The sequence below is a fragment of the Neopelma chrysocephalum genome, unplaced genomic scaffold (genome assembly GCF_003984885.1).
Source record: "Neopelma chrysocephalum unplaced genomic scaffold, ASM398488v2 Primary Assembly neopelma1_22, whole genome shotgun sequence".
Classification (NCBI taxonomy): domain Eukaryota; kingdom Metazoa; phylum Chordata; class Aves; order Passeriformes; family Pipridae; genus Neopelma; species Neopelma chrysocephalum.
In genome coordinates, this window is record NW_020897689.1 from 23013230 (window position 1) to 23035220 (window position 21991).

Sequence of the window (21991 nt, forward strand, 5' to 3'; positions counted from 1 at the left end):
ATCCACAGCTTCTCTGGGAAACCTGTTCCAGTGCCTCATCACTCTCACAGTAAAGAATTTCTTTCTAACATCTAGTCTAAACCTACCCTCTTTCAATCTAAATCCATTACCTCTTGTCCTTTCACTGTCTGCCTGTATGAAAAGTCCCTTTCCCTTCTTTTTATAAGCCCCTTTCAGGTACTGGAGGCCACAATGGAGTCTTCCTGAAGCCTTCTCCACGCTCCTTCAGCCTGTCTTTGTAGGAGAGATGCTCCATCTCTTGGTGGCCCTCCTCTGGATTTGCTTGAACAGGTCCATGTTTTTCCTGTGTTGGGGACCTCAGAGCTGGATGCAGCGCTCCAGATGGGCAGAATCACCTCCTTGACCTGCTGATCATACTTCTTTTGGTGCAGCCCAGAACATGGTTGGCTTTCTGGGCTGAGAGCACCTAATGCCAGCTCATGTCCAGCTTTTCACCCATGAGAACCCTGAAGTTCTTCTCCACAGGGCTGCTCTCAATGAGTTTCCCAATCTGTGCTCAGGTCTGGGACTGCCCTGACCTAGGATGCAGCACCTTGCACTTGGACTTGCTGAAATTTCTGGTGTTCTCTTGGGCCCACTTATCAAGTTTGTCCAGGTCCAATTAGATCATGAGCTAGTAGTCTACGTTTTTAATTAGGTTTTGGGATTTTATGTCATATTAAGTATTACACAATGAATATATGTAGCTTTCTTGTAGGCTTGATTTTTCTAAAGGAAATACAAATTTGAAGTTCCCTCACCCCTCAAAACTACTGCATAAAAGGGTTATGTTCCATGAGACCATAGAGACCATGGTGCTTCTTTTAGGTATCTTCTTAATAAGAGGGAGATGTGAACCAAACTGGAAGGAAGCCAGGCTTTCTGTTATGAACACAACACAGCCTGATACAGGGTAGTGAATTCTCATTGTGGCTCTACAAAGCGTTAATGAAGTTCTAATTTAAAAAGCAAACAGAAAACCTCTACATTGCACCATGGGGACCCAACACATTTTATCACATTGTATTGTGACTAATATTAATATTGTTAATTAACAAGCTTTCTTGAGATCTAGGAATATTATGGCAACAAGTTTTTATTTTTTTTCAAGGCTGCCTAATGATTCTCAGTACCTCCAAACAGAGGAGCAGTGAAATGGAATGATCTAAATTACGAACTCATTTAGAATATCAAAAAATGAAACATTTTTGCCAAGTGAAAAATAATCACATCTCAATTTAAGCAATTTTTTTACACTTTAAAATAGAAACCTTTAAAACAGAAACTTGCCATGCTGAAGGATAGAAGCATAACTGGATCTTTTTAAGTGTGGCCAATATTTATCTTCAGGGTAAAATGAAGCTTACGCCACTTTACTTCTCACTGAGAGATCCCACACAGGGGTTTAATGGGATTTAACTAAAGCACTTTGAATTCATACAAATTAATTCAGACATTAATTATTTGTCGTAACTTTCCCTCATAACCGCACATAGACAGGATCTGACTGTGTATTCCTTTACTTATATAAATCCATTGTCACTATTGACTGTATCTAGGTAATTTTCCAGTACTGTGGTTTCACACAGGAATTTCTTCTTGTGCTCCAGCACCTACTTATTTAAAAATACAGAATGGAATGACAAAATCGAGCACACAGAAAAGTAGGTGATATCTTCGTTTTTCTCTTGGGATTGCGCTTAGGAGTGGCTCTGCTAGTTTGGTGTCATGATTTGTTTTGGGTTTTAGTGAGGCTAGTTACTTGCTGTCTTCAGAGTTTATAAAATAAATTATTTTTTAAAAAGGCAAAAAAAGCTTAGGATTTCACCTTTATAAAGTGTGTAGTATGTGTTAAGCAGTTTGAATTAATGTGCTGTTTAAAAAGTTTAGCTCCTTGTCACAACCCTTTCCTCCTCATATTTTTAATACTGGAATAACTCTTTTCTGAGGTGGTACTACAGAAGAAGCACAGAAGCTGTGCTTTGTTAAATGTTGTATCAATCTAACCTGCAATCTCATATAATGAAATGGCATAATCATCATTTTCATTGCCGTTTGGTGTCAGTAGGGTGCTCTTTAACTGTCTGTTTTCATTACTGAAATTTGCATTTCTCCCAAGTACAACCTTAATCAGATTTTCTCAGTTGATAAAGTATGGACAGTACTTGATCTGTCCTGGTCTCTTTCCGTGGTTCACAGAAACTTGGTGCAGCTTGATATGAAAGAATATATTTTGGTTTTAGTTTTTCTGCATATGCCTGTCGTGAGATTGCCTGACTGGTACATGTGGTTTGTCTTTACAGGCTAAATAAAATTGTGTATTTTGTGATAACAGCTCAGTGGCTTGTTGGTGGACTATAACAACAACTATGTGTGTATTAAAACTATGCCCTGAGGATTTCACAAATATTGAATAATTTTTCTATGACTTACCAGAGTTTCACCATCAGGTTTTCACCTACACTTTTTTTTGAACATGCTTTTTAAAACAAACCAAAAATGGTAGAAGTGTTTCAGTATCTTTGTGCATGTGTAAACTAATGTCTGTGATTTTAAAGAAAAATCATCTAAAAAGCAACCTTATTTAGGCTGACTTCTGTTTTGTAGTTTGGTTACTGAATTGATCACCTGCATGTGCATAGGTCCAGAAACAACAAATCCTTATGAGAGCACTAGAAATACAGAGCCTTGTTTGGTCCGTATTTAAAGGTTGGGTTTTCCATGTTCTTTTGGAAAGATTTAATCACAAATAATTTTTGCATGTTTAACATTTTTGCTGCTTGTCCTTTTGCAGGTCCAATGATGCACCAGCAGCCTCCCTCCCAGCAGTACAACATGCCGCAGGCAGGTGGCCAGCACTACCAGGGGCAGCAGCCGCCGATGGGAATGATGGGCCAAGTTAACCAAGGAAATCACATGATGGGTCAGAGACAGATCCCTCCATACAGGCCACCACAGCAAGGTAGAAATTCACTTCAGTATACTTACATCGATTTTAAATAACCATTTTTAAAACTATTTTACATCACTTGCCTACACCAAATTTTGATCAAATCATTTGGTGTCACAGACTTTGTTTGCACACTCTTTTTATTACTTTTTAAGGGTGGTTCTTGCAGCAAGAGACTACTGGTATCACCATGAAACGCGAAGACAAATATTTCTCTTTTTTTTCTTTTTTTGGTTCTCTCTGAGATTATGCATTCTGAAATTATACGTCTCAGATATGCTGATGCAGAATTCTGTTTTGATGTTTAAATGATAGCTACAGAAAAGGAACAGAGTACCTACTTGATTCTGAATTCACTCAATTACAAAAAAAAGGAACAATGTTCCACAGTATTGCTTCTCATTTTTTTTCTTTCCAGTCCTTTTTGCCAAGGAATAATTTTATTTTTAACACCTTAGTATGCTATATGCATTCCTAAAATGAGCTCAGACCTGAAGTTTGATATGTATGTTCTCAGTCTAGTCCAGCCAAACAACTGTGTGTGTATATATAGATAGATACATTTGTTTCTTTTTTTAATTCAACCGGATTACGTATGTTGTCTGTAATGCAACAATATGGGTGGGGAATACATTTGAGAAATATTTCTCATACTAAAATCAGAAATTAGCAGCTTTATAACAGAGAAAACAAGTTATTTACGTATTGACTGGTTGTGGTTTTTCAGGCCCACCACAGCAGTACTCAGGCCAGGAAGACTATTATGGGGACCAATACAGTCATGGTGGACAAGGTCCTCCAGAAGGCATGAACCAGCAATATTACCCTGATGGTAATCTCTCATAAATGTTAACTTTCCCATTTTCTATACCTGCCCAATACTAATGTAGTCATATGCCCAAAATTTGAGGATGAGGCAAGAATAGTAATTGGATATCATACCTCACATTTACAAAACCTTCCAAATTCGGAATTGTTACTACAGTTTAAATTACTGTGACTTACTGTGACTAGTTAAATTTGCAACTTTAAGCATGTAATTTGTATTACTCCCATTTGAAACTCTTAACAACAGTTTTAGTATTTAAAAATGAATTGGAATAATTGGTTTATCTAAAAGTATGGAGAGTTCCTTAGCATATCTAGTATGACTGAGATGAATGAAAACAGTCATTACTTTATTATCAATAAGAGAGGGGGCGATATCCTTTTATTAAAAATTTTATTGAACTGAAAAAACTTGCTAAAAATATGTGACTTTTCTGTAAATATTATATTTTTTTCACTTAGTGTTTAGTTTTCATGTGAGTCGTACAAATGTGTTATTGCTGCTATGGTGTGGGCCTTTAGTTTAATTTGTATATAGGAATGAAATGGTCCCTGCCCTGAAGAGATTGTGGATCCTCTTTAGCTGTCCCCTCAGTGCTTTCAAGACAAGACTGAAACTTTGAATTTCATAAATCTCTCCTCCTACCTCTTGGAATACAGAGTGCTGAAGGTTATTGGATTGTGTTATAAGTTAGAAAAATTGAAATTAACTTGTTTTCAGGCTGAGCAGAGACTGGGAGAACAAAGATGCTGACTCATGACTACTGTGATAACCGTGTGTGCAACTTAATGGTATCTTACTAAGTTCAGGGAGTATGGTATATGTTAGTGTTTTAAAAATATATACAAAGTAAAGCTGTGTCATTGCCAAAGCAACTACTCATTGCAAATAGAGGGATACAAGTTAGTTGTTTGAATTTAATATCCATTAAACTGATTTTAAGATACATGAAGACACATCCATCTAAGCTTACGTGTGTTAATTTTTGGAGATGTATGTGCAGTTATTTTACAAGTTGCATTAATTCATTAAGGCTTTCATTTTGGAACATTTATGTTACACACGTGAACACTAAATGGTTACAGCAATTTACTCTAGTAAGGGCAATTTGGTGTTACCATCAACAGCTCTGTGACAACACAGATTGCTTCTAAGACCTGTTCCTTCCAAAGAGTAATCTTTGGCATCACCTCATTATCACTCTTACATAGAATGCAAAGACAATATGTTTTAAGAATTATTTTAATGGTTAAGTATTCATATAAGATTCAGTCGGTGACGTATGGTACAATTGCAGAACTAATAACAAAGGCCAACTGAGTTTTAGAACTGTTTTCTCCTTTCCTTATTTCAAAACTTTATTCCAAATTTGTATTATTAAATTTCAAATGTAAACAAAGTTTTGGCTTGTTTTCTTGACCAAATTATCAATAAGATATATTTTGATCATTTGTAAGACAAAATATGTTTGTATGAAAACCAACAACAGGTGGGGTGCTTACTGCATATATTGCTTTCTTAATCAGAGATGCCTGTAGTCTCTGAATAGGAAGGATTGTTTGTAATGAATCTACTCAAGACTGGAATATAAGAGGAAAAGTTTTCTTAAGACTTAAAGTAGGAATTCTGTTTGTAGGGAAAACCTTGAGAATGTTATTTTTCTGTCACTTAAAAGCTGAATTTAATGTAGACTGTGGTTCATAACTTTATTGAGCTTTATTTGTTATATTTCACACTGCTTTTAGCATATGCTTTTGAATTGGAGATCAGCAGAACAGGTGTTAGACAAAGTATGATAATTGCTTTCTTTGTTCATTCTAATTTAATTCAGGTTATTTACATGTGAAAGGCCTAAATGCTTTCATTTTTTTCTGAGTGAAAGATAAAGTACTTCCCCCCCTACTCCCCCAACAAGGATTATCAGAAGGTTAAGACCATCCCTTGCTGTGATGTTGCTAGAACTACTGCATTAAGCTTTTTTTTCCCCCGTCACATGTTAATTCATATGAAAGGAAATCATATTAATAAGTCTTTGGCTAGTACAATTGAAAATTCTTCTTCATGTATATCCAGTTGAAAATTTTTTTTTTTTTTCATTTTTCTGAGAAATGAAATATTTTTAGGGTTTTCACTCAGAGGCCATTAACGTTTCTTCCTGTCTCTTGTCGAATTGATGTAGGTCATAATGATTACGGTTATCAGCAACCGTCGTATCCTGAACAAGGCTACGATAGGCCTTATGAGGATTCCTCACAACATTACTACGAAGGAGGTATCTATATACCTTCACACACATACGCACATACATTCCCTTTCCTCCCCCACCCGCAACGGGAACAAAAATTCTCGCACAACACAACTTATACCCATGCAAAGCTCTTGTAGAATACTAGTTGCTGGCTGTCTTGAAAATTGCAGGGAACTTGAAGCCTTCAGAATAATTTCTTGCAAACACCTAAAAATATATAACCACAATTTGCCATTTCTAACAACAGTAAAATGACTAAAACACTCTAGAGATTTTTTTTTTACCTCAATGGAAATTTTTATTTAAACATAAATTTGTTGGTTCAGTTGTATATCTTTTTGTGTGTGTATATATTTTGTATAATTATAGTGCTGTTAGGAAACAGCTTGCTGATCTTGTGTAGCTAGTCTGTGCTCTTGTAGCTGTCTTTAATTTTGTCTTTTTTTTGTTTTATTTTATTTAGCGTAGTCATGATCTTATGACTGTGATGTTCCAGTAAATGTAATGCTCGTTTGGCAGAGATGCTGAAAATGCTGCAGTTCAACTTTGCAAAATTGGCTTTAACTGCAGTTTGTTTGGCCGAGTTCCTTCTGTTTGGTTTGAGTTTTCTTTGTTTTGTTCAGTTTTTGAAATCAATATTGCATTTTCATTTTGTTCTTGTGTTGTTGGCTGTGCATCTTAGAAGGAAAAAAAATAATAAAATAGGTATCTTTATAAGTTTTTGCTTTCTTGCAATCATCTTACAGGAAACTCGCAATATGGTCAGCAGCAAGATGCATATCAAGGACCACCCCAACAGCAGGGTTACCCACCACAACAGCAGCAATATCCTGGCCAACAAGGCTATCCAGGACAACAGCAGGGTTATGGTAAGAACCTAAAGACACAGACAGCAGTCACAGAAAAGACTGAGAGACCCTTGTTGTATGTTATTCTATCCCTATTTTACTGGGTCCAGAGGCCAGCCCTGTGCAGAATAGCTGTATGCCTGCCCTTTCACTGGGCCAAAACAAGAAAGCATAGAAGACAGATTCTTTTGGGAATTAGGTCTCTTGGCAGTCTAGGAGAGTGCAGTAGCACAGAAAACTGAAGTTGACTAAGCAGCGTTATAATGGGTGTCTTTAATTTAGAAGGACCCAGAAGGACTCTGCTCTTTGCTGTCCTCTGTAGGTGAACACAGTCAGAAAGATGACAAAGAGCCATTTATACCCTTTCATCTGTGGATTTGCCAATTAGAACAAAATTATTTAAAAACTAGTTTAAAACTTCGTCCAACGTACATGAATCATTCTTTGAAAATTCTTTTACTGATCAGTACAGAAATGCAACTTTCACAAGAGTTTGTCTTACAAATTTCACTAGTAGTGCACACCTTCTGATACATGGCAGGAACGAGAAATCCTCTGCCACGAGTACAATAGTGTAGTCCCTGGATTCAAGGAAAACCTCTTAAACAGGAAATTGAAAGTGGTAGTGTATAATGTTTGTGTAATACTTCTGAAAACTTGAGGTCAGAAGAGTATACTGAAAATACTGCTCTTTTAAGTTTTACATGCTTGCACATTGTAAAGTCATAAATATTTGTCACAGAAGAAAAAATCTCTGAAGTTCCATAACTACGATGTTCTCTGGAATTCCATACAGTCTATATATATTTTAACTTTTAGCTTTTTTGTAGGTTTAACTGCTAAAACTGTCAATATTGTGGGTATGTGAGGAAGTGCAGGGATGATTTGTTTGCCATGTAGATAAATGCCAGATTCACATTAAGTCTAGTTATGTTGAGACAGAGTTAAGTTTTAAGAGGATCCACTGAGATTTAGCAAGCTTTCCTTTTGGAGGTTATGGATGAATTAGATTTATTCTAAAATAATACTCAGATGCTTCCCTTCTAAACATAACATAGGAATAGAATGAAGACCAGAGTGGAGGTCCATATACCTCACTGCTCTGAATATGGAATTAAGGAAATAAAATCTGACCTATTCAGAAAATTTAGGTTAAGAAATACTAAAAGAAAAGGGATAAGGAAGACTGATGGAGGGACTTACCCAATGTAATTCGTAAAACAAAATAGCATACTTTTAAATTTCTGGGTTTTAGCAGAAATAGTTATTGAAGTTCCATTTTTATTTTATAAAATCTGTCAGTGAGTATTTAGAATTCAGCTATAAAGGGTTACCGTGAATAAATAAACCCATGTTCATTTGTCAGATGAACACAGCACTTTTTAGGGTGTCGTATTCTTGCTCAATTTAATATTTAATTGCTTTCTAATTTGCAAAAAAAAATCAATATCTCAGTCATTATTATCAATCTTTAAGGTTTTGTTTCACTGTAGAAAGCTGAAACTGCATAGTTCAAGGGGATTTGAAGCCTGAGGAGAATGGTAATAGCTTTTGGAGCTTTTTTTCTCCAGGTCAACTTTTTGACTATCTTAGATACTACTGAAAGAGTTACCAGCTGATGTCATCTAAATGTCCAGTGCCTGTACCTAAAACTAGCCCTCTCGAGCACCATATCAACACATCTGTTTCTTCTGAGGGGAGGGAAAAAAAGTGTTGGTTTGTTTAAAAGAAAGCACTTCTGAAAAGGTGCACATCTTCAGCTCTTAAAAATGGAGAGACTGTTTTTCAGGGGTGATGTTGAAAAATCTAACAGATCCACTGTGAAGGATTCATATGGAGTGCCACTGAAATACACAGTACACCATCTCTCCCAGTATTGGAGGCTGCACTGTCTTATGGCAGCTTCCAGTGCTAGAAAGGCTGAGTCCCTGTGAATAGTAGCAGAAAGAGTTTGTACTGACAAAAAAAACAACTTCCTTTTACAGCCAAAAAAGACTGGAGTCAAAGTTTTGGATGTTTTTCTAGCCTTTTTCTGGAAAGCTAATATTACCAGAGGAGTATGGAGTAAATGGTGCTTTTTTCCATCCCACAATAGTTTTTACTGGTTGTCACATCCCGCATTGTATGCATAGAACTTGCTTACCTGACGTCCCATTTATGATTGCCTGCTGTGGTGTGAGAACTCACTCTCTGGCAGTGAGGTGCTGCTGGTCTCTTCAGAAGGTCCAAATGCTGATTATCTGGCTGCTCCTGGCATTATAAACTTCTGTAACTGGAGCAACATACAGCAGGAGGAGACTGCTTCCCTAAATCCTGGAAAGGGCTCATGTTTATCATTCATCATTTCTTGCCTTGTTCTTCTCTGTCCTATGACCTCATCTGTGGAACTTGCATGCATTGGTATTACATAATGAATATATAAATAAAGGTAGACGTTTCTGTGGTTGGGGCACAGGCCCTGTCAGCAAAGGTGCTTTCCAGGGAGAAAGGAGGACCCCTCAAAAGACCTAACTGCACAGTAGTGATATTTCTTAACCCTGCTCAGCTGTAAAATTCAATGCTTTTACTGTTCTCTTCTTTCCAACACCTTAAATAGTCTTTTTTTTATTTTTTTTTTTTTTTTTCCATTTGCATGATCTCCAGGCCCCTCCCAGAGTGGTCCAGGACCTCAGTATCCCAATTATCCACAAGGACAAGGCCAGCAGTATGGGGGATACAGACCCACGCAGCCTGGGCCACCCCAGCCACCCCAGCAGAGGCCTTATGGATACGACCAGGTATTCTTTCGTTTGATAAGAAAGTTGTGGTTCTTACACACTCATTGAATAATCTTAAGATTCTTATTCATTTAAACTAATGAATTTGAGGACATGATCTCTCAGATATGTATATACAGTTCTCCCGGGTTTTATTTCTTGGTGAGTTACCCAGAATCATTTGTCTGGAGTTGTGACTAGTCATTCTCTCCTGAGTTTGCTAAGTTTTAATGCAATTTGGCAAAGTGAGGCCCTCCAAGCAATCTTTTTTGACTGTAAAAATTAAGTATAAGGTTTCATAACCTCATGGTGAATGAATAATATGAAAGACAAGGTTCCTAAATCTAATGGTGGATCATTTTTCATCACTGTTTTGCAGTAGAAATAGTTGAATTGATTTTCCACAAACACAAATCCTAATCCTAATCTTCCTCTCCAGTTGCAAAAGCATCTCAGGTGCGCAACTGAGGTCTTTTAGCTGTAGAGCTGTACGGGAAGATATGAAACCTATTTGTGCATAGATTTCTCTGAGCAGTATCAGGGGGCACCGAACATGGGAAAGCAGTGTCCCAAAAATCAAGTGCTTCCTTCCTACCACTGCTAAGATAAGTTTAAAACAAAGAAACAACAACCCACCATAACTTCAGGCTGGAGTTGTAGTGAGGGACTCCTGTAAAAAAATCTGTTTTAGAATTACAGGATGAAGCAGAAGTTTTATTCCTGTAGAAGGTACTAAACTATAAAAAAACTAATCTTTGCAGTATGAATTGTTCAGAAATGTTGTTAAAACATACACTGTTACTTTCCTTGGCATAAATAAAATGAAGATCAACTAAATGATCAAGTTGAGGTTCTAGCATTTAAATAAAATCCTGATATGTCAGTAGAAGATCAGTTGAACTTTCAAGAAAAACTTTCCCTTGGAAGTGAGAATAGTCACAGTTGCCCACATTTTTAAAGGAGAACAGTTGGCTTGCTTTCTACAGAAATTAAATAAGACGAGGAAGAAGGAACAAAGTCTTTCAGTGTGGTAGTTTAGAGATGCAGTTACTTCTAATTATTTATCAGATAAACAAAATGTTAATGCACGGAACTGGTAACTTTCTCTGCAAACAATAAGCTACAGCAAAATTCTTTGGTTTTGGCAAATATAGGGTCAAGGAAACTTAATCACAATTTGCTGAGTTTCTTCCAGTTTTTCTTACAGTAGGAGTGGATAACCCTCTCTGTAGATAGGCTCTACTCATCTAGTTTGTGCAGTCTTAAGTTCCACTGGGAAACTCAATTATAGAAGACCTCTCTTTCATACTAGCCATTCTCATAGGAATTGTGCTGCTTAAATTCTCATCTAGCAGCTGTTGTGAAACTCTTCTTCATGACTGATTGTTATATTACAATGGAACAAAACTAACATTGCAACATAAAACTGAAATTTAAAATTCGACTTTATCGTGATGGTACTTAGAATGGTGGCAGGACTCCAGTTAGGGGCTTCCTAGCACAGTGCTTTCTTCTGCAAGCCTTGAACCCTGTGGTGAAGGATCATGGTAAGCTTGTAGCATTGATGCTTTCACCTCTGCCCACCTCTGCAGTACATGACATTCTTTCAAAAGAAGGAGAATATCAATAAGGGTAATAACTCTGTGTATTGGATCTGTGGAATAATTGCTTCCCATAGGATATGTGGACTAGTTCTTCACATTCACTGGGATGTGCCTTGGTTTTTGAGATACATGTACAATTCTGTAATGCTTGATAGGTGAATATTTTTAGGTATCTCTGTGTCATGGTTAGTTTCCTAAATTACTTTGAATTTAGGTGACCTTGTCCTTTTGAAATAATTTTCAAAGTTCAGGTGGGAAGTAATCCCCATCTTATTTTTTGATGATGTTCTGCAAATTTCACAGCAGTCTTTTGAATGTAGAGGTATACTCTTTTGATCCAGGTTCCTGGATTTAAATCCGTGTCATTGGTCTTACTTTTACATCAAAGCACAAAGGATTTTTAGTGAGATGAAACTATACCAGTTACTTATATCAGTTTATCATTTATTGTTATTTGTTTCCACCTTTTAACATCACAGTTTATTTGGATGGTCTTCTGATTTCAGCTTTTAATACAGGAAAATGTGCCTTGTGGTCTAATTATATATTTTGAATTTTTTTTTTAGGGTCAGTATGGAAATTATCAACAGTGAAAAAGTACTCACATTCCGGTAGGCAATATTTGTTAGCAGCCATATTGTCTCCTCAGCACTGTGGACATCTTCCCAAGATGAGAACCTCCCATTCCACCTAGCTTTTGGAAAAATCTTGTGGCTGTGTTACGGTATACAGTCTTTATGGGTTAATTATTAAAGACTGTAGATTCTCAGAAACTGATTTCACATCTCTACTCTAGATGGCAATATTGGACAGAAAATCTGTGACATAACAATTTGCAGTGAGTTGAGGACTGTATGTCAAATAGACTGTTACTGACTGAAAGGTGTGAACAGCTTTGTATGTTTATGAAGGTTATGGGAATTTAATATTTTTTTCCATGGATTTTTTTTGTAGGGGGGAAAGGGGAAATACACACTTTTTACAGCAGCAATATTTTGTATATAATGTTTTTCATGGGGTGAATATGCAAGACAGTACACTAATCGCTGGGCAGGATAACAAATCTACTGTTAAAATGGGTAGGACATGGTAAGTGCTTGATTGTATTAGTCTCGAAATGGTGTACGATCAAGATAACAGTGAAAGATCAAGATAACAGTGAAAAAAGATGGAGAGCATCCTACATCACTGATAGGTTCACTTACAAAGATAGAGAATCCCAGTTATCTAAATGGGAACATAATTAAAGACAGTGTAATATAGTCTTGTGCAAAGATTAATTTTTTAAGCTTTCCAATTTTTCTGAGTGAAGCGGTTTTGTAAAAATTGTTTCTAACAGTTTGACAATTTTCTGCAATGTTTTTTGGGTAACAAGATAAACGTTTGGGTTTTATTTCTCAAGTGTTTTGTCAGAGCTTTGCATAAGCAAGCTGTAATCCCTCTTATTAATTGCAATAACAAAGAAAATGACAAGTGTTAATTTTACTTGGCTTGAATATGCAAAGAACTTGAAAAAGAATATGGAGAACAGGACTGTATTGTATAAGTGTATTTTAACCTTTAGTTGAATAATTTTTATGTATTAAAATAGCCTAGAGGACTTTGTAAAACCTATCTAAACTTTTGTTGTGGTTTAGGAATGGTATTCCCCAATTTTGTGTTCCCACTGACACACTCCAAACCATATGCCACTCACTTGCTCCTGCTCCCCCTCCACCTCTGCTGGGGTGGCTGGAGAGGAGAATTAGAGGCACACAAGGTAAAGATCACCTGTTGACATAAGAACAATTTACTGTAAACAGCAATGAGATAAGAAAACAGAAAACAAACAGTAACAGCAACAATACTAATGACAGAGGGTACAAAAAAGAGGCAAATGAGTCACACACAGTTACTCACCACGTGGAGCCCAGGAATTCCTGAATCACCCCAGGCTAAATGACCCAAGGTGGTGCAGAATAACCTCCGGTCCCAGCCATGCCCCTCCTGGCTACTGCAACAATTAACCCTGTCCTGGCTGGAACCAGGACAACTTTTCTAACTGGGAGTTAATAATTTTAAAAAGGGGGCACTTTTTGTGTGTGTCTGCTTTTCTTATTGGTTAACATGAGACCAAGGGGATGTTTTATTACATCAAATATAAAACCTGTTGGTGAGGTAAATGCCAAATTTTGTTTTGAGTTGCATTAATGCTTCTAGTGTTGCATGTGAGATAGAGGCAGCACCTTGATCAATAGCATAGTACACAAAAAATTGGTTTTGAGACTGTCCTGCAACTGTGTATCAGATAAGTAAAAGGATATTCTCTTCTGCAGGAATATATGCATTCAGGAATTCCTGGCAACATTTATAAAGGATAAAAGTTAAAATTAGTCCAGGAGTAAAATAATATTTTGGTTTTTTTCAGTTGGCAATCAATGTTCAAGGGAAAAAAAAAGAAAGTCAACTGATGTTCCTAATATGTATGACATTATACATAGAGACAAGATTTTCAATTTGTTCATCCTTTTTAAAGGGAAAACAGTTTTCTTAAAGTCAGCAGAAAATACACATCAAGATTTGAACAGATATGGCATGAGGAACATTATTATGAATGAAAAGCTTGTAGGTTCTGTGCCAATTTTCTACCACTGTGTACTTCATTGCTATTTAAAACTGTACTCCATGAATTCTAACGGAAGAATAAATTATTTGTGATTTTAATTTTCTCATTTGTTTCTTTAAATTAGATCCCTATCACTTTGATGTCTCATCTGGAGACTCTGCTGTGGGTTTTGATTTTATAGAAGTTTGGCTAGAATAACCAAACCGTATTTGCAGTCCAGGACTTTATCAAAATTCTCTTGCCATAGCCAAGTTAATTAGAATTAACTGTTCAGTAATCAGCATGTTGTGTAGGTTGTTTGTTAAGAAATTCTTCCTGTGAAAATGAAGGTCCATGAGGCTATAATCAAGATGACTGAATTAGATAAATGAGTTGAGGAGACAAAAATATGTTGAACCCAACCTGGTGTAGATATGTTATCTCATTTGAAATAAGCTCGACTGACATTAAGAAATAATTTGTCTTGCCAACCCATCTTCTGTTGTCTTATTCTCCTTTTTAATGGAAAGTAAAATTGCAATTTTAATAAGCAGAATTTCCTCCAGGGTTTCCCTCCTAGAGACTACTGCATTTGCAAGGTTTAATTGTTTTATAACGGTCCTGTTTCGTAAAACTTTTTAATTGGTGGTGACAAAAATTACCTTATTCCTCTGATACTATGCCAGAAGAACAACTTGAGAGGAGATAGCTCCACGCAAAAGTATTTCTACTAAAATAATATATTAAAAAGGAACCAGTTTTCCCTAAATGAAAGAAGCAGGAACGCGCAACAGGACCAGCATGAAATGGCAAGATACAAGGTTCATTTTAGTAAGTCTTCCTTATTAAATAAAATCCACCCAATAGTGAACTAGTAAAAGTAGTATTGAAATTGGCACTTAACACGTAGAATGTAGAAAATAAGGAGGGGACTGGCACAGCAAATCAAGTATGTGAACAGAAATGACACAGATGTTCAAAGAGTAAAGAGGAGGGGTTAATGCATTCAGTGACTTTTAGTTATTGTAGGGCTGTGATTTTTGCCATTGTATTTTGCTCTTTTCATATGGTTTTATTTCCTTTTCTGCTCTGTGAATAACTCACAAAAGGGAGAAGCTGGCTCACTGTTTCAATTGAAATTGACTTCACAATGTTGTAACATAAGTAAGCATTTACTTTATAGAGCAGGATAAATGTATCTTTTTGCAAATAGTCCCACTTCTATTTTCATACTTAAATTACTACAAAATGTTTAAAGTAATTGATTTTGATTTTTTTTTTGAGAAAATGCACCTGATTAAAGGGGAGCAAGGACTTAAATGCAAAAATATCATTGTACTTTTGCAGTTCTCACCACAGAGGATGCTGAAACACTTCAATGTGATTTTTGAAGAAAGATCAGATTTTAGATTCAAAAAAGGAGAGAATACTTAAATTTACAAAATTAAGAGAAAATGTTACTTCAGCAAGTCTAAGTGGAATTCTGCCAGAAGCCCTGAAGAAGTTTGAAGGGTTTTCCCTACATGGGCAGGAGTTGCTGAAGCATAAGGGAGAAATCCTGTAAAATGAACCCCAAAAAAACCTTCTCAAGCAAATAGATACCTGAATAAAATAGTAAGTTTAAAAAAAATAATTTAAGTACTATGCTAAATGACATGTTCGTTAACAAAAAAACCCAAAACCAAAACAAAAAAAAAAGGTATAATAAAAGCTGACCCTCAGTCTGCTAGAATTATAGTACAAAATCGTAGCACAGTATGATGAAACTGATCTTTATGTTCACAAAGCCTGAAGTTGTCTGAGAAGCTACTACCGTGAAAATAAAGCATGCAGTAAAGTGGACTGCAAAGCACTGGAAAGGAGGTGAGATGGTGGGAGGAGAATAGGAATAAATGCTAAATATCACAAATTATGCAGATTTATAATAAATTATGGTAGAAATCTATTGGGACTACTGATTAACGCATACAAATAAACTGGAGAAAATAGTAAGTATTCCGATAGCAACGTGGGGTGAAAATGGTGCTACTTAGATTATGCAGGACTTAAAACTGTAGAAATCCAATGGAGCATACATTGCAGAACTTCAGAAGTTACTGATGTTTACAGTCACAGTACTGGGTGGGATAATTCCAATTTACTCATACATGGCTAATCAGCTGTCAGGAGCAGTTCAGCGGACAGCACAGTAAAACTTCCATTCAGTGGGTGTCAGAAGTCACATTGCCACCAAAATATTCAAAAAGCAGTGGTATGGAACGCCTAACAAAACACTGTAACACTGATTGGAGTTTTTTCAGCTCGGAATTACTATGCTCAACCTTGTCTCTCCCATATAAAAAGGTAAGTAGGTAATAAGTGGTCAAGAACAAATCTAGTATGTTTGAGGTTGTTTCAGATTTCAGTATGTATAAACCAGCAGCACATAACAGTGTAATTTTTGTAAGGATACTGACATGATGAAAATTAAAGGCAACATCTTTGAAAATGATAAGAGGAGGTGCTTCTTGCGACCTGGACAACTGCAAACTCAATCTCCAGGGGCTCTGTAGGATTAAAAAAATTGAGTTGGACAGAAACATGAGAATGTAAAATTGTGTAGGTTGGGAAAGACTTCTAAGATCATTAACCCGGCAGTGCGAAGTCCACCAGTAAACCATGTCTCCAGCTGCCACAGTTACACATCTTTTAAACACCTCCAGGGATGGTGACTCCACTGCTCCCTGGGCAGCCTTTTCCAATGCTTGACAACCCTTTTGGAGGAGAAGATTTTTCCTAATACCCAATCTAAATCTCTCCTGGTACAATTTGAAGCCATTTTCTCTTGTCCTATCATTACTACTTGAGAGAAGAGCCCAAACCCTACCTCGCTGCAACCTCCTTTCATGAGCACATTTAACTTAGAGGAGATAAAAAGCTTACTTTGAAAAAATGTAGAACCTCATATTTCACAGCTTTATGCAACAAGCAGTATTCTAGAGTGTGGAATATACTTCTGATGGTGCCTCGACAGTAAATGTTCGGAGTATATTTAGATTTTTTTTTTAAATCATAACATTTAGAATGTCACTTCTGCAAAACCTGGAAGTAGACATTACTAGCAGCAGACTGTTGGTGTACATTCCAGAATTAAACGGAACTGTAGAGGTGAACTGGGGTAGCAATGTTCTGTTCAGAAAACTGGTTTTTCACTATGGTGAAATATATCTCCAAAATAACGTCAATAATGAAATACTTAGATTTCAATCTTGTAAGATGATGGGTACTTCCACTCAACTCTGCTAAGCTTCCCATGACATAATTTTTCAAGAAAAATTCTGACTAATCTAGCAAAATGTCTGTTTTCCCCTTCTTGAGATCTGATTCTGCAATGAGAAGATTTTTCAGTTTTATATAGATTTTTTCTAATTTTCTCTTACTGTTCTCCAGTTAGTCTTATGAAATGAAGGCAGTTCAGTATGTCAGTGGTTTCACAGATGTACACCTTGGATTTCTGGTGGGAAGAGCTCTGGGGCTGGAAAGGAAGATGCTGGAATAGCCAGAGCTAATAGTCTGTGAACTCTTCAGACCACTGCGTTATTTTCACTTGCTCTGACACTTTTTAAACAAATGGCCTAGGTGAATTGCCATATAAATGCTTTTGCATTTTGGTTCATAATTTTCATTTAATCTAAAAGTTAATTTTACACAGCATAAATTCTAATCACCTACTCCAGTTGGTGTTGCCAGAAGTGCATTGGCATCTTGACACCGGTTCATTACAGATATTTTTGTAGAAAAATGCCATTTGTGAGGGTAGGCTTGGTAGAAATACACATTTTGTTTTCATGAAATTAAGTTACATCAGTCGTACCTCCTGACTTTTTTTGCAAACTTCAAGTGAAGTATTTTCAGTCTGCAGTTGCCACCTTTACATTTTTGCAGATGTAGCTTTTCTCAGCCCAGAGCCTTTAGACTTTGTTTCCACAGGGCTACAAGGTAAACAAGTGCCACAATTCTTAGAATTTATTTCTAAATGCTGATTATGGCTTTGCTTGTTAAGATAGTTGCTTGCTAAGTTGATACTGTGTCAATCTCAAAGGTATCTCTCTTTTTTTTTTTTCTCGTTTTAACCCCAGCAAAGGTACAAATCATTTCAGAGCTAGCTTTTCTTATTTGAGCACATAGATAACGATATGCTCACAAAGCTGTTTCCAACTTGGAAAAAAATGTTTGCCTTCTACCATGGAATACCTTCTTTAGAAACTTACTGTTGTGTAAAAAGGGTTCTGCCTGTAAATGATTGTTTCTAATTTCATAAGCACAGAGAGCCTGCCCAATGGAGTATGATGAAGTATTTGCTAGTGTGACACTGGCTTCAGATTTATCACCAGCCTGTATCCACGTAGGCTCAGGAAAGGTAAGCACATAGGAAAACTGAGGCAGGCATGAAGGTTTCTGTTGTATCCCCCAGAGTATTTTTTGTTGATGGCAAGTGGATGATCTTAGGACCATAAATAGGTGCTTGGTGAGTACTAGGATATCTGTCACCAGTGCAAGTACCTTGCGTGCATGCTAACATGTCTAATGGAGCCTGGTGTTCATTGGTGCTTGTTATGGCTGTTGCTGTGGTCTTGCTATAAAGACAGCACTGATACTTTATTACCTCAAAAGCTTAGTTCTAAATTGCCTCTACTATATTATTTGTTCTTCAGTTTCACATTGCTTCAGGTTTTCTGGCTCTCTGGCAGGAAACAGGGAAGACAGAAAAGCAGGAGTCTTATGTGACACCAATTCTGCTGACAAGGAACATGGAGACTGATTGATTTGACTGCTTCAGTAGTTCCTTTGACTCTTTAGAAATTTGGAGTTTAAAATGTGGTAGGCCTGAGATCTGTGGGCCTGAGAGTATAAAGGGTCCATCTATCCACCATACTGTACACTGATGAATCTGAGAACAATGTAGCCTTTCAAAGCAAAAAAATCATGTTTGAGTAAAGGGAGGATGTAGATAACTAGGAGTAAGAATAGATGGTGAAACGTAGAAACATCAATAAGCATAAAGGCTTCCTTAATGTAACCCAGGAGACTTGCAAGGACAAGTGAGGGTCTGTAGCACCAGTGCCAACACAGGGGGCAGAGGGGCAAACTTGATGGTTTATAACAACTTTGATGACTGATGGCATTTTCAGAAGGCAACAATTCAGATAATAAGCTAATACACATTGGAAGGAACCTAAGGAGGTCTCTACTCCAACCTCCTTGTCAAAGCTGGGTCAGATTCAGGTTGCTGATCATCCTCCAAGGATGGAGACTGCACATCCTCTCTGGAACCATGTTCCCCTGCCTGACTTTCCTCCATGTGAAAAAGTTTCTTCTATTAGCAAGTCTGAACCTCTTTTGCTTCAGCTCATGCCTGTTATCTCTTGTTCTCCAGCCGTTCACTGCTATGAAGTACCTGGCTTTGTCTTCTTGCTAACCTACCTTTATATGCTTAGAGGCTGCTGTTAGGTCCCACCCCAAACCATCTCATCTGAGCTGAACAAACCCTGTGCTCACAACCTCCTCTCCATGGAAGGGCAAACACGTCAGCCTGGTGGCCCTCCACTGAATTTGCTCCAGTTCGTCAGATTCTTTGCTGAGGGTGGGACAAGGCTGGACACAGTACTGCAAAGTCCACACAACTCCTGATGCACAGTCAGTCCCCTCCCAGTCGAAGATGTCAGTGCCCAGAAACAGAAAGTGTCAGGAACCAAAGATTATAAAAGGAGGTGGTTTATATTATAAGATCAGAGGAGGAACAGGAATGAGGATACTGAATCGATAAGCTTAAAACTCCAGATGTTTATGTATAAGTGCAGTAAGTACAGAGATGTACAGAAAGATTCTTAAGTGTATGATTGAAGCTGTAACTGCATTGGCATAATAGAAACACAGTTCTATTTATTTATTTACTGGTCTTGAACATTAACATATGCACATCTTTTTTTCAAATTGAAGAGGGGAGATGCTTTGTCAGTGAATAAGGCAGTACATCTTCTCTGAGGTATGAAAAGTTGACCAATTGAATGGTCTTCCCAAGTAGGAAGAGAGCAAATACAGTCATTGTGGGGAGATTTTACTATAGGCTTTAAATTAGATCTGCCCAAGGTGTACCTGGCCATTCTCTGACTGACCAAGCTTACTCATCTGAAAGGCAGGAGCTGTGGATAATGGGGAATGGTAGCTCTGAAACATATCTTGGGAAAAGGATGCAGCAGAATGCAGGCAGGTTCCTAGGATAGTTTTGATACAGAAGGCATGGGGAAAGAAGCCACATGGAAGATGCCTTCTGTGTTCCTTCTCATCAGTGAATAATCATCTCCCAATGCAGGGCTTAATGGCACCTCAAGTAAGAGATCATGAGGTGGAACGATTTTACTTTTAGAAAAGGAAGGCAGGAGAGGAGCAAATAATGTTTTGAACAACCAGAGACAACCTTGCCATTTTTGCATTGTAGTATCAAGAGTAAATATATGGTTGGATTCTCTGATGCTTAACGAGTTGAGCTCTAACAACACTGCTGAACTGAAGTATTTATAAAATCTCATTTCTTCCCTAGCTGGGTTCTTTCATGGTGATGGTAGGAGTGTAATGTCTTGAAACATCTCTGTCAGAGTTGCATGAAATTTGTCAAATTTGGTTGAATTTTGTCTAGGAGTTCACTTTTCCTCAGGAAACCTAACAAACAGCAAACTTCCACAAAAAAAAAAAGACATCTGTAATCTCAGAAAATAAAGACTTTCATATGGGAAAAAAAGTCTAAAAAAGAAGTTCAGGAGAGTTGGCAAGTCCTTAAAGAAATTATAAAGAAAATTATACTATTATAAAGAAATTATACTATGGTATATGTACAAATTACCCCAATGGATGATCAAGAGCTCATCAGTGCCTTCAAATAAAGGAGAAAGTGCACTGAAAGCTCTCATTGTTAGGAAAAAGCTTAAAATAATAGTAGAATACATTGAAATTAAATTAAGGCAAGCCACAAAATGAGCTATAATTATTCAGAGATACTGATAGGAAAAAAAAAGAAGAGGTGGTCCATTACTTCACAGAGTACAAAAGCTGTAGACAGGGTTGCTGAAGAGTATTCTAGCTTAGGACATTGCTCCTAGACTTAGGTAGGAATAATCGGTTACGCAAATATCTGATGAGGAGAAATTTGTTAGGTACATAGAATTTTACTACAGTAAATTATATATACAAATTATTAGATTGCTAGCCCTATTCTAGGATCAAGGAACTAGTAAAATAACAGCAATAATAGCAATACAGTTCAGGTTTGTTATCTTAGTGCCCATATCAGACCAATTTATGACAGAACGAAAGACAGTGGGCACATTAGAGGTAGGCTCTTGGCGGGGATAATTATCCCCAAATGACTACTGGCAAGAGGTGAGTATGGAAAGATGATGGTGGGGGGATCTCAGAGGGGAATAACATATATTGATCATATTTATCAAACACAGTGAGCTGACCACAAGATCCATAATAGTATATTGGCTCATTATAGTACAAAACATATATTAGCTCTAACATAGATTACACCTTTACTTTTAATCCCCACCAGCACTGAGGGAGTCATGAACTTCCAACAAAGGATCTGATGGGGAGGAGTAAATAAATGGTCTTGCAGAGAACCTGCCAGCTGCCACATCTCATGGAAATGGATGCTGGGAAACCAATAGGTAAAACTCTCATTTTGAACATTAATTGTTGCTGCTATTCGGTTGCACTCTTACTCTTTTTAACTTCAGAAAACATCCTTTAATTTTAAACTTTGCCTACAATTTATGATGTTATGATTCAGTGGGTCCCATGCTCCTGAGTGATTTTCAACATGATTAAGCAGCATTCCAGGTTTCCTAATTGATGCTAAGAAACTGTGACTTTTGGGGAGGTGAGAATCCATGATTTCTACTAAATAGGCTGTTCTTAGGCACCACCATACAATTAAAGAATAGCTTGGGTTGGAAGTGACCTTAAAGATCATCTAGTTCTAAGCCCCTTGCCGTGGGCAGGGACACCTTCCACTAGATCAGGTTGCTCAAACCATCTTTTATGGTTTGCTTCTCTTTTTGATACTGAGAACTTAATGATGCTCAGGATATCCTTCCATCAGCATGTTCAGCTGAGCTGGAGATGTCCCAG

The 21991-nt window shown here is 37.1% G+C and overlaps 1 protein-coding gene across 6 annotated transcripts in view; it reads left to right on the top strand.

Moving 5' to 3' along the window:
* Positions 1-13938, top strand: part of SS18 (SS18, nBAF chromatin remodeling complex subunit) — a 46335-nt gene extending 32397 nt beyond the window's left edge. For 4 of the 6 annotated variants that reach the window (XM_027674960.1, XM_027674951.1, XM_027674968.1 and 1 more), the window contains 6 exons: positions 2795-2962; positions 3678-3782; positions 5959-6051; positions 6774-6896; positions 9519-9652; positions 11802-13938. In XM_027674960.1, coding sequence (XP_027530761.1) covers positions 2795-2962; positions 3678-3782; positions 5959-6051; positions 6774-6896; positions 9519-9652; positions 11802-11828 — 650 coding nt within the window. In that variant the 3' untranslated portion in view covers positions 11829-13938. The remainder of the gene's footprint in view (positions 1-2794; positions 2963-3677; positions 3783-5958; positions 6052-6773; positions 6897-9518; positions 9653-11801) is intronic. The other 2 variants (XM_027674966.1, XM_027674967.1) reach the window with 2 other exon arrangements.
* The last annotated feature ends 8053 nt before the right edge of the window (positions 13939-21991 follow it).